Raw genomic sequence first — 18,498 nt, 5'->3', positions numbered from 1 at the left:
GGACACTTGTGCTGTGATCCATTGTTTCAACCTATGTCCTAGGTCTTCGTGTGGATGGCTTTGAGGCTTTTTTGGCCTACTAGCCTACTGCATCCCGCTGTACAACCATGCCAGGTGGTACATGCAAGCTTTGTAGCATGACCCAAAGTCTCATTGGTTCCAGCACCAGGGGCATCTGTCAGACTACTTCCAGGATTCTGAGGAGACTGCAAAAGATCGGCAGTAGTGGCTGCTCACCTGCAATTTTACCCTTCTCCTTGCCGTGCCTGGAACTAATGGTTAAAACGTATGCATCCTTGCTGGGTTGTGGAGGTCATCTGGGAGAAGTGGAGATCAGAGGACTCCACATCAACCAGCCTCACATCAACTTTCAGGAGTTGCACACAATTCACTGGGGGTTGAAGGCCTTGCAGCCCTCCATCAAAGGGAGGTTGGGGCAGGTTCTCACAGATATCACTGCCATGTGGTACTACAGCAAGTAGGATGGGGTGGCGCCCAGAGTCCTGTGCCTGGAGGCTCCACGCTTCTGGAACTAGCTGGCTCATCAGGGGATTTCCTTGGTGGTGCACCATCTGGCAGGATCTTTAAATGCCAGAGTGGCCAAACTCAGTTGGCGATGCCTAGCGGATCATGAATGGTAATTGCATCTGGATTGGGCCAGGAAAGTATGGTACCCGGAGTCTTGGGCCTGAGCATATGCCCTTCAATCGGACTTACTCTGGGGAAGGAGCTCCTGTTGCAGCAGCAGGGCAGGGCCTTACACCTAAGCCTGAACAATCTGCACCTCCAGGTGTGAACTCTGAGCAGGGGCAGTTGAGTTCTTTTGGTCTCCCTCCTGAATCGTTGATGTCATTCTGGCGGTCAAATTCTGTATATGCAGGCTGCTGGGGCAAGTTTGTGGTGTGGTGTGGTGTGGTACCTGCCAGTTGGACCTGTTGAAGGTAAAACTGTCAAGACGGGTAGTTGATTGCATTTTTTTGGCCCAGCAAGGCTTTGTTTTGGGCTCAATTAAAGGGTACCTGTCGGCTCCTTCAGCCCCTTTCCATTTGCATGACCAAACATCCTTGTTCAAAACACTGGTTGGAATGTGTTTTATAAAAGGTATGCAACATTTGTTTTCACCACTCCCTTAGTATTGCTGTAGGATACTTGAATTTGGTCCTCACCTTTCTGATGTATACCACTTTCAAACCCATGCACAGTTGTGTATTGCACCCGCTCATCCTAAAAATGGCCTTCCTGGTGGAAATAACTTCTGCACACCGGGTCAATGAACTTCAGAACATTTCAGTCCGTCCTCCTTCCTTATACCACCTTTTTGCTGGACAAACTGGCAGTAAGGGCTCAAGCTGCGTACCTAAAAAAGGTGGTGACGCGATCTTCTCTGCTGCACCTTCTTGCTGTGCCTTCTTTGCTGCACCTCATCCCTCGAAAGACATAGAAAGACTGCATTGTTTGGGTCTCTCCGCTTCTACATTGATTGTATCAATGAACACTGGGTGGGCAATCAGCACTTTGCCAGGTTCTCTGGGTCAAAGAAGAGCAAAGTGGTGAATAAACAGGTTATTTCTCGATGGAAAGTACTTGGCTTTAAGATCTGCTATGCACTGGCCAAGAAGCAGCCTCTAGAAGGCCTATGGTCTCATTCACCTAGAGCCAAAGCTCTTACTACTGCGCTGGCAGGCAGAGTGCCCGTCCTGGAGATTTGTCAGGCAGGTATATATTCATCAGTCCACACCTTCACAAAGCACTTTGCCTCGACAGTCAGGCTCGTCGAAGGGGGCATTTTGTCCACTCACTACTGTAGGACTCATTAATTTGAGTCATTCCACAGATCAACCACTGTGCCAGGTACAACTTTGGTATCTATTCACTAGGTGAGGAATTTGCTATTAGAAGTATCTGCCAGAAAAACAAGATACATACCTTTGGTAATGCTCTTTCTGGTGGATACTTTATCTAACCAAAGATCCCTCACTGCCCACTCACCTCTCTGTTCTGTGGCATGAGCTCTTCTACCTAAAAAAAAATCTTAACTGAGGAATCTGCACACAGGTTCCTTTTAAATTTGCTGAGAGGCTCCACGTCTAAGGGCCTGGAAGAGTTCATGAAAAAAACTGACATCAGCACACACGGATGGCGCTTACATGCAGCTCAGTTCATCACTTCTGGAGCAGAATGGCATTGACACGGAGTCACACAGTGACATGCACCTCTTCGTGTGGACGAGCACTGCTTTGAATTTTCCTGATCTAATCAAGCATCTGGGGATATTGACAAGGTGAGGAATTTGCGGTCAGACAGGGTATCCAGCAGAAAGAGCATTATCAAAGGTAATTAACTTGTTAATTTCATTTAGAGGCTGCTTTGCCAGTGCACAGCTTTATCATCCCTTTCCTCTTTGAAATGTAACCTGTGCTGTCTTGTTTACACTCCCTTGTAGTCTGCTGCAGTAAAGTTCTAAAACAAGAGGTGGCGGATGAGACCAAACTCGGGGAGCTGATTAGGCCATACATCGAGAGGAGACAGCAAGGTAAGACTCGTTGTATGTATCCTCCTCACTTGGAACATCAGAGAAACCTGACAGGTAGCAGAGGAGGGTATATGGCCCTTCGACTCATCCTCACACCTCAAGGATCATGCACAAGAAATGGGACTTCAGAGAAAACTGCATACAGTAGGCACACGCTCATTAGGTCTGGCTTTAGACAGCTCTAGCTGTTTCTCTACCTCATGTCATCAATTATTCAAAAAGGCACAGAGAGCGAGAGGGTGGGCTTTGATGATGTCTCCTTTGTCCATTGGCCTTCGTGTGTTCTGGGTGAGCTTCCTTCACATGTTTTTTTCAAGGTTTGCCATTGCTTAGATGGGTAGTCCATCAATAAATAAAGAAAAGCTTTCATGAAAACAGCATACACAGTGGTCGAGTTAGGGCAAGGTGCGTGTGCATTGGTAACAATAACTGGCAAATTTCATAGGTTTTGCTTTTTTGAGCCATGTGAGAAATTATGTTAGTGGTTGAGGGGGGTGAAACTTTATTCAAGCAGCAACCATAATCCTTGCCAGGGTAATGCATATGCATAAGCAAACCCCCAAATTAACCTGTGCTTAACCCTCTGGTAGCTAGGCATGGAGTAGTCAGGCTTAACTCAGCGGCAATGTGTAAAGTATTAATGCATCAATTAAAACCATAATAAAGTGAAAATACAAAACACAAAAGATCCCAATTTAGAACAATTTAGCAAAATGTAATACATAAACAAATCAAGACCAAAATGACAAAAATCCAATCAGTAGAACCAGAGATATGCAATTTTAAAGATTTAAGTGAAAATAGCGCCAAAAAGCCCAAAGCGCCACTCACAGCTATCTGGTTGTGCAAGACCGGGAGAAAGTCGCAAGTTCAGGTAGACTGTGATGGAGCGGGGGCTGGATATGGGGACCAGGTGAGTCCTGCTGAAAAGTTACTCAATCTAGCACAAAGAGTCCCAAGGGGCTTAAAGGAGCAGAGAAGCATTGCATGGCGGTCATTGATGTAGTGCAAAGAACAGGCCTGGCATCGCAGACGATTTTCGCTATAGCTCGATGGTCCTGTTATCCTCACAATCAGACGTGCCAGAGCTTCACGGTAGTGCTCCCTGCAAGCGGTCAATGCTGTAGCATGACGTGTCGGGTTGATGGAACTTCGCATTGGTGGGCTGTGCAAGCGACGAGGTTTTGGCACCAGTGGGCCTGTTTGCAGTTGCGAAGAGCCCAAAAACGTCAACTCAGCCTCTCTGAGTCTACACCTAGGGCCCAGGTCCTGAGAGGGACCACTTGGGGATCAGAGGATTGCTCCAATGGATGGGGGTGCTGGTTCAGGCCTATTGGCTCTGAGCAGGAGGACAGCAGACTAGCCCTTGGAGTCACTCTTGGAGTCCTGGGTTCAGGTGCAGGGTCAGTCCCTCTGACCTAGGCGGGAGGGCAGCGATACAGCAGGGCAGAAGTCCAGCAGAGTGGCAGTCCTTTCAACAGCACAGCAGTCCTTCTTCCTGACAGAGTCTCTACAGGTCCAGAAGTGTACTGAAGAGCTGGTGTCTGAGGACCGATATTTATACCTGGTACCTCCTTTAAAGTGGGAGAAGCTTCTAGAGGTTTCCCTTTGAAGTGCATGGGTTTCCTGCCTCCCCTGCCCTAGCTCTAGACTAACTACAGGGGGTATGCCATCCTTTGTGTGGTGTCAGGACACAGCTTATGGAAGTGTAAGTAGGGCTGTGCCCTTCTCCTCCCTCCCATCCTGCCAGTGATGGCACATCCAGGCGTACCTCGGCTCTCTATTGTGTGTCTAGGAGGAATACACAAAGCCTGTCAGCTACACCCAGTCATGTGACCCAGAGCAAGCTGCAGGCACTAAATAGCTAAAGCAGGAAAATGCCAACTTTCTAAAAGTGGCATTTTCTTTTTTAAACTTTTTATATATTGTTTTACATAACACACATAGACACAATTGGACTCCCAATATCCGGGAAAGACATGAATCGTGAATGAAGTCTATATGAAGAGATCATAGTATTTGAAACAGTTGGCAATAGCACTTATGAACAGTAGGAAATGCAGCTGGGTAATGGGTGGACAACATATCAATGTAGCAATTTATACCAGAGGTCTGGAAACAGTTGCATTCAGGCTTTACATGTAAAAGAGAAAAAACAGCCCCTCAGGTTTATGCATCAAGCTGCGGGGTGTCTAGAGTCAGTAGGTAGTTTCTCAGCAGTTGCCATATGTTCTTTGGCCCGGACGTGGGTGGTTGAAGAGTAGCATAGAGTTTGCTTGTGTTATCACAGTATATAAGACTTTTCAGCCGGGCTTTCATTGTGGAGTCCCAATGGAGAGCTATCTCCCATTTAGCCAGTAGTAAGGCTGTGTCTATAAATCGCCTTGTTAGCGTAGGAGTAGCATCCACATGGCCAAGTAGCACAACTAGGGGATTAGGCGCAAGAGGAGTGCCTATCAACAGAGTAAGTCAGCAAAAAACATCCCTCCAGTATATTGCTATAGTACCACAGGTCCAGGTCATGTGAGCGATGTTGGCTGTACGTGTGTGGCGGTTAGGGGGTCGCGAGGGGTCTACTTTAGCTATGGCAGAGGGTGCTCTATAGGCTCTGCATAGGAACTTGTCATGTATTAGGTTATGACGCTTAAGGGAAACAGAGCGTGTTTGACCACAATAAGCATATCAAATTTTGTCTGACAGTGGGTGTCCCAGATCCCCCTCCCAGGCCTCTCACACTTTCATATCATGGACTGGCAGAAGACCTAAACAGTTGTGGTATAGTTTCGATATTAACTTATCGCCTGCGTTGTTAGTAATGGTTAGGGTGAGAGGCAGGAATGCCTCCGGTGCCAATGGGTATGCAGGTATGAGAGGCCGCAATGAACTCTGGAGATGGCAAAGTATAAAGTGATCCATATGTGTAGCGGTTAGGAACCTGTCGTCCTACGTTTTGGAGAAGACATGGACATCCGGGACAAGGTCTCTGAAAGTACGGAGATCCAGTTTACTCAAGGTGTTCTGAACCAACTTCTCCTGTGCAATAGGGAGCCACAGGTTGTCTGCCAAGGTCTTCGCAGGAGAGTACAGAAATCCTCCAATTAGTAGGCAGGTTAGTTTGCGCCAGGCCCACCGGGTTGCAGAGAGTGTTTGTAGAGTTTGAGGCCAAGTGATGGCCATTCTGGAGCAGCATCTGCAGTAGGGTAGGGGCAGCTGTATCCTTCTCAGGCACGGCATAATGCAGATGGGCATGTACATGATACCAGTGGTAGGAATATTGGCAATGTGCCGCTAGGTAGTACAGATAAAAATCAGGAACACCGAACGCACCAAGTTCGTATGGGAGTGTCCGAACATCTCAGCAGTTACGGGATGTTTTTCGGCCCACATGAGTCACAGAGTACTGTTGAGAGTCATGAAGAACAAATTAGTGATTGGGGTGGGTATATTTGCAAATAAGTACAAAAACCGAGGTAGAACTACCATCTTAATGATGACAGTACGGCCCACCAGTGATGGGGAAGGCGTATCCAACTGTTGGTTTGAGTATTCAGTCTGTCTGTGTAGAGGCTGTCTTTCAGTTGTATATCATGTTCCTTGTTCAGGTGGATATGTATCCCCAGATACTTAACGTGGTGATTGCACCAGGCAACGGGAAACTCGCAGCACATGGGAGTTGTTGCCGTGGTAAGGGGAAACAGCTCAGACGTAGCCCAATTTAAACGGGGCCCAGAAAAGTCACCAAAGCGGACTATCTCCCGCAGGATCGGTTCCAGGTTATCTGCTGGGTGTCTTACAAAAAGCAGAATTTTATCCACATAAATGGGGTTTAATAGCGGGCCTGTTTTGAACTGCAACCCCCTGTAGATATTTGTCTTGAAGATCGCGGACAAGGAGATCCATTGCAATTGTAAACAAGCATTTGCAATGCAATGGGTCTCGTGTTTGCTCGAGTTAAAGCTATTTGGATTGTAAATTCCTAACTGTACTTTTCTTGCCACATAAATTGAAAATGAAAAGAAAAACAGTTGACATAAGCAAGCCGATTGAAAGCGCCATGGCCGCCGTGAGCAGGAGCGCGAAGGAGAGACACAAAGGAAAAAAGACGTTCGCTCACAGTCAAACGTATCGACTAACGTGCAGTTATCCATGTAATAGGGTCGATGGTCCATTTCAGCTAATGCAGCCTTGACCCAAGAGATGCTCCGGCATATACCCTTAAGCATCCTGGAGTGTCTGGCAATGCAGACACCTCGAATATATGCCTGGAAGACCTCCTTGTTGAGATCGGAGTACTCTGTGATGGCAGTGCCAAACTCGGTATGGAACACTTTGTCATGCAGCACTAAGGCAGGAAAGCACCATGGGTGCCCACCCCCACCTCCTCCTTGATAGGGACATCTAATGCCAGTTTAACCGGGGAATGATCAGAGAGGGTTCACGGAAGATGTGTAATAGATTCAAGCCAAAGCATTGTTTTAGTTAATATCAGCCAGAAATGCATGCGTGACCATGTATTGTGGGGAGCAGAGTGAAATATATATACGGGTGCAGATGCGGGACGTATGCATCAAGGGTCTTGCAGCATGTAGGTGTCATAAATATCTTGCAGTACATGCAAGGATCGGGTTTTCCGGTAGGGTGAGGGTCCGTGGTGTTTAGTTGTAAGTTTTGGAGTATGTTAAAATCCACACCCAGGACAATATGATCTGCAGCCATCCGTCCAGTAGTTTTGGAGATATTAAAGGGAAATTGAATTTGTATATCTGTGGCCGAGACGACTTTGTGAAGACTAAGGGCTAGATGTATCAAAAAAGCCTTTTGCGAATCGGTAATAGCGAATTTTAAGAAATCGCTATTTCTTATTTGCAAATGCTATGTATCATATTTGCGATTCGGTAATAGCAATTCCTTAAAATTCGCAAATGCTATTACTGAATCGCAAATTGCGATACAGCCCCCATTCGCACCTATGGGCCTGTAGGCCCATATTTGCGATTTTTTTTCATTTCCCAAATAGCGAATTCCTAACTGGAATTTGCAATTTTGGAAATGCAAAACTCCAGGGTGCTGGGGGCCTAAGGCCCCCTCTGCTGCACCCCAAAAAGGTTTTTTGGACAGGTAAGGCGCACACGTTACATGTCAATTTTAAAAATACATTTTTAATGCATTTTTAAAATTTGCACATGGTTACCACCAAGTTTTACTTGGTGGTAATTGCGATTCCTTAATGCCAAATTCGCATTAAGGAATTGCTTGATACATGTGTTTTAGAAATCGCAAATAAGGATTCCTTATTTGCGATTTCTTATTTAGAGAATCTCAATTTGCGATTCTCTAAACGGGGTCGCAAATTTAAGGAATCGCTATTTTAGCGATTCCTTAAATTTGTATTGCGAATGCCTTTCATAAATACTGAAAGGCATTTTTGCATTCGCAAATGGGCATTCGCACCGTTTGCGAATGCAAAAACCTTTGATACATCTAGCCCTAAGAGACTAAGAGCTCCTGCATGGCAAATGCACAGCTCTGATTGGCTGCCAATACTTCCAACCAGAAAGTGCTGTTAGCCATCTTGGGTCTCGGCTTCAGTTGAGTCCCTCTAAATATGTGAAAAAAAGGCAGGATAGGGACACCCTGACCCCTTAGCTCTGGTGACCCCAGCACCCCCAGCTAAAAAGCATTAAAAACATAATAAATTGCTGCATATTTGCGAAATTCACGAAATTGCGGCAAAAAAAAACAAAAAAAACCAAGTGCGGGCTCCTGGAGGCATTAACATTTTTAATGCGGGGGGCTTCTTGCACCTCCCTGGGCCCACCACCTCCCTAGCGCTGTAAAAAAAATTAAACGCAGGGGCCACCTGGCCCCCCCAAAGTCCTGGGTACTACCACCTTCCTGGAGCTTCTAATAATTGGAATGGGGGTGCTCCCCTGCAGCCCAGGGGACCACCACCTCCCCGGGGCACCACCTCCCCAGGGCATTTCTCAAAATGTGTTTGGGGGGCGTTTGCCCCGTACCCCCTGCAGCCCTGGGGACTGCCATCTCCTTGGGGTGTTTCTTAAATTGTATGCGGGCATGCACCCACACCCCCTCCCTGCAGTCCTGGGGACCACCACCTTCCCAGGGTTTTCCTATAATTATGAGCGGGCCACCCTCACCCCCCCCCAAGGGGGTTGCGCGACCCCCTAGAGGAGCCAATAATGTCCCTAGGGACCATCACCCCGCCAGGGCCAGCTCCTGCTATGTCCCAGGGTGCCCACCAACTGGACATAGCTGCTTGCTGTGGCTTGGCTGCTGCTTTGACAGCTGCCGCCAAGCCACAGCAAACACTCTGCTCGCAGTGAGGGAGTGCTGTCAAACAGCACTCCCTCGCTGTGAGCGGAGGTTTCCTCTGTCTTTCTGCCCATGGATATGCAGGCAGTGAGACAGAGGAAACTGCTCTCACAGAGAGGGAGCTGCATGTTTAGCAGCTCCCTCTGTATTACAGTAATGTTGCCCGGCCCCCTCTCGCCAAAACAATTATTAAATATTTAGGCTGAGCCCCGGGGGATGGGATCCTTGGTCCGAGATCGTCTGGGGCGGTGGGCCGTGCGGGGTTTGGTTGTTATAGGGGCCCTCGACATGCACTGCTAATTACTCCAGATATTACAGCAGTCATGAGAACCTCTATAATGTACTTAGAAGTATAAAGGAAACATTAGCAGTCACGTTTTTTGAGAAAAACCTGTGCATGGTGAGGGTGCTAGCTCTAGTTACCTTATGGCGCGAGTTATAGTTACTTGAAAGAACTCGGACTGTAACTGCTGAATTTCTATGGTTTTGTAGGAGTAAATTCAGAACCTAACTATAACGTCCCCTGTAACCTTTGTTTTTTTCAGTATATGTATATATGTTCAATGGCATGTGTAGCTGCAGATACACATGCTGTGCACATCCCGCCATCTAGTGTTGGGCTCGGAGTGTTACAAGTTGTTTTTCTTCGAAGAAGTATTTTCGAGCCACGAGATCAAGGGACTCCTCCCCTTTCGGCTCCAGTGTGCATGGGCGTCGACTCCATCTTAGATTGTTTTCTTTCCGCCATTGAGTTCGGACGTGTTCCTCTTCGCTTCGTGTTTCGGTTCGGAAAGTTAGTTAAATATCGGAAAATACGACGGTATTGTTTGCGTTCGGTATCGGGTTAGTTACAACAGATCGACATTGAATTTTGAACAGCTCCGGTGGCCCTTCGGGGTTTTCGATTCCCCGGCGGGGGCCTGGTCGGCCCGACCTCGTGCATCTTCAAGGCTAATGGAACTGACCCCATTCCGCTTCTGTCCCGAATGTCACAACAAGTATCCTTACACAGATCAGCATCTGGTCTGTAATTTGTGTTTGTCTCCCGAACACAAAGAGGATACCTGCGAGGCCTGTCGAGCGTTTCTGTCGAGGAAAACGCTAAGAGACCGAAGAGCAAGAAGACTACAAATGGCGTCGGCGCCGGCAGGACAACAACAACACTTGGAAGAAGAAGAAACCTTCTCCATCGCGGATTCGGACGAGGTCGATCCTGAACAGACGCCGAGAACCGTGAGTAAGACGTCACTGCCCAAAACTCACGGAAAATTCACTAAAGCTCAGGGGACGCCACCGCCAACAGGCCATGGCTTAACCCGAAAATTAGGTGACCAACCATCGCACAGAAAAAGGGCATGCATGTGTCGAAGTCATTCGACTCCGGTCGAGATACCGGCACAGAACAGACTCGACCTCGAGACACTGGGTCAGAGCAATCTCGACACCGAGAGGGCGGCACCAAAATAAGTCGGCACCGAGAGATCGGAACACCGAAAGGCAAAAAAGTGTCTTCGGAGCCGAAAAAGACGGTCGAAAAGGTTTCGATACCGAAACATCCGGCCTCGGAGCCGAAACCAAGTACCTACACCGAGGAACAGGGCCTGTCCTCACAGATGCAAGGACACAGATTCGGACAGGAGCTAGAGGCAAGGGAGCCAGATTACACTCAAAGGAGGCTCCGCATTCAGAAGGACACAGGAAAGATCAGTACTCTCCCTCCAATCCGAATTAAAAGGAAACTTGCCTTCCACTAGAAAGACAAGCAACCACAAGCAAAGGTGGCAAAGCAAATAACTCCGCCACCATCACCACAACGCTCACCACAACCATCACCGGTAGCCACTCCACCAATAATGCAGTCTCCAACTCATACAGGAATGAGTCAGGATGATCCTGACGCATGGGATCTTTATGATGCGCCTGTATCAGATAACAGTCCTGACTGTTATCCAACAAGACCGTCACCACCTGAGGACAGTACTGCCTACACACAGGTGGTGTCAAGAGCAGCTGCGTTTCACAATGTCACCCTGCACGCAGAACCAATAGAGGATGACTGTCTGTTTAATACACTGTAGAGCACACATAGCCAGTACCAGAGTCTCCCTATGTTACCGGGAATGCTGAAACACTCAAAACAAGTGTTTCAGGAGCCTGTGAAAGGCAGGGCCATTACTCCAAGGGTGGAGAAAAAGTACAAACCGCCACCAACAGACCCTGTGTACATCATGCAGCAATTAACACCAGACTCAGTGGTTGTAGGGGCAGCTCGCAAAAGGGCGAACTCACACACCTCGGGAGATGCACCACCACCAGACAAGGAAAGTCGCAAGTTCGACGCAGTGGGGAAAAGGGTCGCGGCACAGGCAGCCAACCAATGGCGCATTGCCAAATCACAGGCCTTGCTGGCTAGATATGATAGGGCTCATTGGGACGAAATGCAACATTTCATAGAACACCTACCCAAAGAGTTCCAAAAGAGAGCACAACGAGTGGTGGAAGAAGGCCAGAGTATCTCTAACAATCAGATACGGTCAGCAATGGAGGCAGCAGATACAGCTGCAAGGACTGTAAATACAGCAGTCACGATACAGAGACACGCATGGCTACGCACCTCAGGATTCAAGCCGGAAATTCAACAAGCGGTGCTGAATATGCCTTTTAACGGACAGCAGTTGTTTGGGCCGGAGGTGGACACTGCTATCGAAAAACTTAAAAACGACACAGATACGGCCAAAGCCATGGGTGCACTCTACTCCCCACAGAGCAGAGGCACATTTCGTAAATCACAGTTTAGAGGGGGGTTTCGGGGACAGAGCACAGAACCCTCAACCTCACAAACAAGACCCACTTACCAGAGTCAATATCAGAGGGGAAGTTTTCGGGGGCAATACAGAGGGGGACAATTCCCAAAAAATAGAGGGAAGTTCCAGAGTCCCAAAACACCGCAAAATAAACAGTGACTTCAGCGTCACAAATCCCCAACACATAACACCAGTGGGGGGGAGACTAACCAATTTTTACAAAAACTGGGAGGAAATAACAACAGACACGTGGGCCCTAGCCATTATCCAACATGGTTATTGCATAGAATTTCTACAATTCCCTCCAAATGTCCCACCGAAAACACACACCATGTCCAAACAACACATGGATCTATTACAACTAGAGGTCCAAGCGTTGTTGCAAAAAGATGCAATAGAGCTAGTACCAATTCATAGTACTCCCTGTACTTTCTCATACCCAAAAAAGACAAAACTCTAAGACCCATCCTAGATCTCAGAACATTAAACATCTACATCAAATCAGATCACTTTCACATGGTGACACTGCAAGACGTGATCCCATTGCTCAAACAACAAGACTACATGACAACACTAGACCTCAAGGATGCGTATTTCCATATACCTATACATCCTTCTCACAGAAAGTACTTAAGGTTTGTAATCCAAGGGGTACATTACCAGTTCAAAGTGTTGCCATTCGGAATAACAACAGCGCCAAGAGTTTTTACAAAATGCCTGGCCGTAGTGGCAGCCCATATCAGAAGGCAGCAAATACATGTGTTCCCGTACCTAGACGATTGGTTAATCAAAACCAATACGCAAGAACAGTGTTCACAACACACAAAGTATGTCATAGAAACCCTTCACAAGCTAGGCTTCTCACTCAACTACAACAAATCACACCTACAGCCATGTCAAATACAACAGTACTTAGGATCAACAATCAACACAACAAAAGGGATTGCCACTCCAAGTCCACAAAGGGTACAGGCATTCCAAAACATAATACAAGCCATGCACCCAAAACAAAAGTTCCAGGTAAAATTAGTGATGAAGCTACTAGGCATGATGTCCTCATGCATAGCCATTGTGCCAAACGCAAGATTACACATGCGGCCCTTACAGCAGTGCCTAGCATCACAATGGTCACAAGCACAGGGTCAACTTCAAGATCTAGTGTTGATAGACCGCCAAACATACACCTCGCTTCAGTGGTGGAACACTATAAACTTAAACAGAGGGTGGCCTTTTCAAGACCCAGTGCCACAATACGTAATAACAACAGATGCTTCCATGATAGGGTGGGGAGCACACCTCAACCAACACAGCATCCAAGGACAATGGGACACTCAGCAGAGACAGCTTCATATAAATCACTTAGAACTACTAGCAGTATTTCTAGCGTTGAAAGCATTTCAACCTATAATAACCCACAAACACATTCTTGTCAAAACAGACAACATGACAACAATGTATTATCTGAACAAACAGGGAGGGACACACTCAACACAATTGTGTCTCTTAGCACAAAAGATATGGCATTGGGCGATTCACAACCACATTCGCCTAATAGCACAATTCATACCAGGAATTCAAAACCAGTTAGCCGACAATCTCTCTCGGGATCACCAACGGATCCACGAATGGGAAATTCATCCCCAAATACTAAAGACTTACTTCCAAAGATGGGGAACACCGCAAATAGACCTATTTGCAACAAAAGAAAACGCAAAATGCCAAAACTTCGCATCCAGGTACCCATAGGCTCACTCTCAAGGCAATGCGTTATGGATGAGTTGGTCAGGGATATTTGCATACGCTTTTCCCCCTCTCCCACTCCTTCCATATCTAGTAAACAAATTGAGTCAAAACAAACTCAAACTCATACTAATAGCACCAACTTGGGCACGACAACCTTGGTACACAACACTACTAGACCTCTCAGTAGTGCCTCATATCAAACTGCCAAACAGACCAGATCTGTTAACTCAACACAAACAACAGATCAGACACCCAAATCCAGCATCCCTGAATCTAGCAATTTGGCTCCTGAAATCTTAGAATTCGGACACCTAGACCTTACACAAGAATGTATGGAGGTCATAAAACAAGCTAGAAAACCAACCACAAGACATTGTTACGCAAATAAGTGGAAAAGATTTGTTTATTACTGCCATAGTAATCAAATTCAACCATTACACGCATCTGCTAAAAATATCGTAAGCTACCTACTACACTTACAAAAGTCAAATTTCACTTTTTCATCCATTAAAATACATCTCACTGCAATTTCAGCTTATCTGCAAATTACGCACTCAACTTCATTATTCAGAATCCCAGTCATAAAAGCATTTATGGAGGGTCTGAAAAGAATTATCCCACCAAGAACACCACCAGTTCCTTCGTGGAACCTCAACATTGTATTAACACGACTCATGGGTCCACCTTTTGAACCCATGCACTCATGTGAGATACAATACTTAACATGGAAAGTAGCATTTCTAATAGCTATCACATCTCTCAGAAGAGTAAGTGAAATACAAGCCTTTACCATACAAGAACCCTTTATTCAAATACACAAGCATAAAGTAGTTCTACGAACAAATCCAAAATTCTTACCTAAGGTCATATCACCGTTCCACTTAAATCAAACAGTGGAACTCCCAGTGTTCTTTCCAGAACCAGATTCTATAGCTGAGAGAGCATTACATACATTGGACATCAAAAGGGCACTAATGTACTACATTGATAGAACAAAACAAATTCGCAAAACAAAACAATTGTTTGTTGCTTTCCAAAAACCTCATACAGGGAATCCAATATCCAAACAAGGCATTGCCAGATGGATAGTTAAATGTATTCAAACCTGTTATATAAAAGCAAAAAGAGAACTGCCTATTACACCAAAGGCACACTCCACTAGAAAGAAAGGTGCTACCATGGCCTTTCTAGGAAACATACCAATGACGGATCTCTGTAAAGCAGCCACATGGTCTACGCCTCATATACATTTACCAAGCATTACTGCGTGGATGTGTTAACAACACAGCAAGCCACAGTAGGACAAGCAGTATTACGGACTTTATTTCAAACAACTTCAACTCCTACAGGCTGAACCACCGCTTTTGGGGAGATAACTGCTTACTAGTCTATGCACAGCATGTGTATCTGCAGCTACACATGCCATCGAACGGAAAATGTCACTTACCCATTTGTTAATTTGTAAATATATCACCTTTAACCATATTATGTACATACATATTTACTCCATTGCATGGGCACTATTACTATATACACAACTCCTACCTCACCCTCTGCGGGGAAAACAATCTAAGATGGAGTCGACGCCCATGCGCAATGGAGCCGAAAGGGGAGGAGTCCCTCGATCTCGTGACTCGAAAAGACTTCTTCGAAGAAAAACAACTTGTAACACTCCAAGCCCAACACTAGATGGCGGGATGTGCACAGCATGTGAATCTGCAGCGTCCCATGCCACAAACAGATGTACACTGGGTAAGTGACATTTTCCATATATGTTCGATGGCATGTGTAGCTGCAGATACACATGCTGTGCATTATCCTGCCATTTAGTGTTGGGCTCGGAGTGTTACAAGTTGTTTTTCTTCGAAGAAGTCTTTTCGAGTGACGAGACCGAGGGACTCCTCCCTTTCGGCTCCATTGCGCATGGGCGTCGACTCCATCTTAGATTGTTTTTCCCCGCAGAGGGTGAGGTAGGAGTTGTGTATATAGTAAAGGAGCCCATGCAATGGAGTAAGTATTTATGTACATAATGTGATTAAAAGTGATATATATTTACAAATTTACAAATGTACAAGTTTTATCAACATATAATATATAGTTTTCATCAACTTAAAACGGCTACAGGCTCCCGGGGAGGCGGGAGGGCGCATGTGAATCTGCAGCGTCTCATGCCACGAACAGATGTACACTGGGTAAGTGACATTTTCCGTTCGATGGCATGTGTAGCTGCAGATACACATGCTGTGCATAGACTAGTAAGCAGTTACTCCCCAAAAGCGGTGGCTTAGCCTGTAGGAGTTGAAGTTGTTTGAAATAATGTTCGTAATACTGCCTGTCCTACTGTGGCTTGTTGTGTTGTTAACACATCTACACAGTAGTAGTTTGTGAATGTATGAGGCGTAGACCATGTGGCTGCCTTACATATTTCTGTCATAGGTATATTTCCTAGAAAGGCCATTGTGGCACCTTTCTTTCTAGTGGAGTGTGCCTTTGGGGTAATAGGCAGGTCTCTCTTTGCTTTAACATAGCAGGTTTGAATACATTTCACTATCCATCTGGCAATGCCTTGTTTGGATATTGGATTTCCTGCATGAGGTTTTTGGAAGGCTACAAACAATTGTTTTGTCTTGCGAAATTGTTTTGTTCTATCAATGTAATACATTAGTGCTCTTTTGATGTCTAATGTATGTAAGGCTCTTTCGGCTACTGAGTCTGGTTGTGGAAAAAAGACTGGGAGTTCCACTGTTTGGTTTAGGTGGAACGATGATATAACTTTTGGTAAAAATGTTGGATTTGTGCGTAGAACCACTTTATGTTTGTGTATTTGTATAAAGGGTTCTTGTATAGTAAATGCTTGTATTTCACTTACTTTTCTAAGAGATGTGATAGCTATTAGGAAGGATACTTTCCAGGTTAAGTACTGCATTTCACAAGAGTGCATGGGTTCAAATGGTGGGCCCATGAGTCGTGTTAATACAATATTGAGGTTCCATGAGGGAACTGGTGGTGTTCTTGGGGGTATGATTCTCTTTAGACCCTCCATAAATGCTTTGATGACTGGGATTCTACACAGTGATGTTGAATGTGTAATCTGCAGATAGGCAGATATTGCTGTGAGATGTATTTTAATGGACGAAAAAGCTAGATTTGATTTTTTTAAGTGTAATAAGTAGCTTACAATGTTTTTTGCGGACGCATGTAGTGGTTGAATTTGATTATTATGGCAGTAATAAACAAATCTTTTCCATTTATTTGAGTAACAATGTCTTGTAGTAGGTTTTCTTGCTTGTTTAATGACCTCCATACATTCTTGTGTAAGGTCTAAATGTCCAAATTCTAAGATTTCAGGAGCCAGATTGCTAGATTGAGCGATGCTGGATTTGGGTGTCTGATCTGTTGACATTGACATTGTTGCAGGACCAGTCATTGATGACTAAACAAACTTTATACGTATACGCCAAAACACTTGTAGACAGTGCAGCAGTTGAAAGCACCATTAAGGGAAAAGTTGAGGCCCGCTGATTCAACATCGTCAACGAAGGGTCTATCGTCAAGCTCTTTCTCCACCAACGGAAGACGTTGGTAAGAGAAGCCTTGGCGACACCAGAACCGCCTCTGTCGATGGAGCAGATCATCTTCATTTCCCAATAGCAGATTTCACCTTCGACAACGGGTGCCTTACCATCGATGACAAAAGAATCGCCTTCGGGCATAAAAAACACATTTCCAACTTTGTCAACATCGCTGACTTCAGCAATGTTACCAATACAATCTGTGTTGATTTTACCTCTGAAGATTTCTTTGCAACTATCAGAATTATTGTTGCAGGAGCCAGTATTCAAGAGGAAGACAGCAATTAACAACAGATTGAAGCTTTCTTCTCCTAATAAGATGAAGGTGAAGAGGATAAGCAAAACATAGGTCCAGGGCAGTTACGTGCTGAAGTTATGCCCCGGCGTGAAACTCTTCCTTCCTATGCCATGCATCTAGGGCGTTCTTTGACATCACCAGCTTCCGCAGTCTGAATCAGTAATGCGTGCAAGACAGCCCTCATATATTCCAATGATTTGAGTTCAGTAGATGTACTATTTTCCTTGCAGCAAATGATTTACAACATTTTCTGCCCATTATCTTCCACAAAGCCCAAATGCTTATCAAGGTTAAGTATTTATCTAGTGCTACAAAATATGTGGTAAATATATCTTCATCAGTCACACCCATACATACCGAACTACGAAACATCTGCACACGCAATCACCAAAATGATGCAAGATCCATCTGCAGAAGATGCTGATGATGACAACACAGATGTTATCTGATGGTTATGAAGATGTTAATGGTGAGCAAGATTTGTGTGCTAAAGATGACCTAGAAAATCTATTTCTTGACCACAAGACCCAGACCCCCTGTCAGAATGGGATCATTTTGTACTATTAGATGTCTGAAACCCATGAAAACCATGCAAAAAGATTCTCCACCCATTATTGGTCATTATCATGCCTTGGGCGAATGAGCATCGAATACGTTTAGTCTACATACTGCCGCTATAGAAAAAAACTTTGTAAAGAATGTTTATTTAAACCTTGGTCTTAAAACATGATAAAAAACTAAATATATAAAAAATCGTCAGCTTACATATAAAAAACCACAAGGCATTAAAAAAACGTTTTATCCGATTCTTAAACCGGGCTTTTAAAATGGTTTTACGGAACCTAGGAATTTTATGTCTAGTTGTGTCAAGCAATTTTAATTGCTCTTAGATAGAAAAAAAGTTTTCTTTATGACTTTAAAGAAAAATCGCTGAAAACAGTGAGAGCAATTCCAGCTCGTCATCGTATATGGGAAGTTGACCTTCAGCATATGACAAATCCCACATCTTCAACATTAAATATCTCTGTATTTAAGAAAAAGCACCACAATCATTAGTGGTATATAAGCTGAACCAAAGGCAGAGTCAGTCATTTCAACAGCTGCCCAGAGATGCCTCAGAAACTTTGCAACCCCCTATTAATTACACTTCCAGACAAAGAAGGAAGAAGATGGGTGCTAAAGGAGTCCATGCACACTCGCACACAAGAATGAAAG

The 18,498-nt window shown here is 45.2% G+C and overlaps 1 protein-coding gene across 3 annotated transcripts in view; it reads left to right on the top strand.

The window, feature by feature from the left end:
- The window catches only part of AK8 (adenylate kinase 8), a 424,031-nt gene that overhangs the window by 277,885 nt on the left and 127,648 nt on the right, over positions 1–18,498 (top strand). For all 3 annotated transcript variants that reach the window (XM_069237123.1, XM_069237122.1, XM_069237124.1), the window contains one exon: positions 2,444–2,533. In XM_069237123.1, the coding sequence (XP_069093224.1) occupies positions 2,444–2,533 (90 nt within the window). The remainder of the gene's footprint in view (positions 1–2,443; positions 2,534–18,498) is intronic.

Source organism: Pleurodeles waltl, chromosome 6, assembly GCF_031143425.1.
Source record: "Pleurodeles waltl isolate 20211129_DDA chromosome 6, aPleWal1.hap1.20221129, whole genome shotgun sequence".
NCBI lineage: Eukaryota > Metazoa > Chordata > Amphibia > Caudata > Salamandridae > Pleurodeles > Pleurodeles waltl.
Note: the sequence above shows the minus strand (reverse complement) of the source record. Positions and strands in the feature narration are given on the sequence as shown.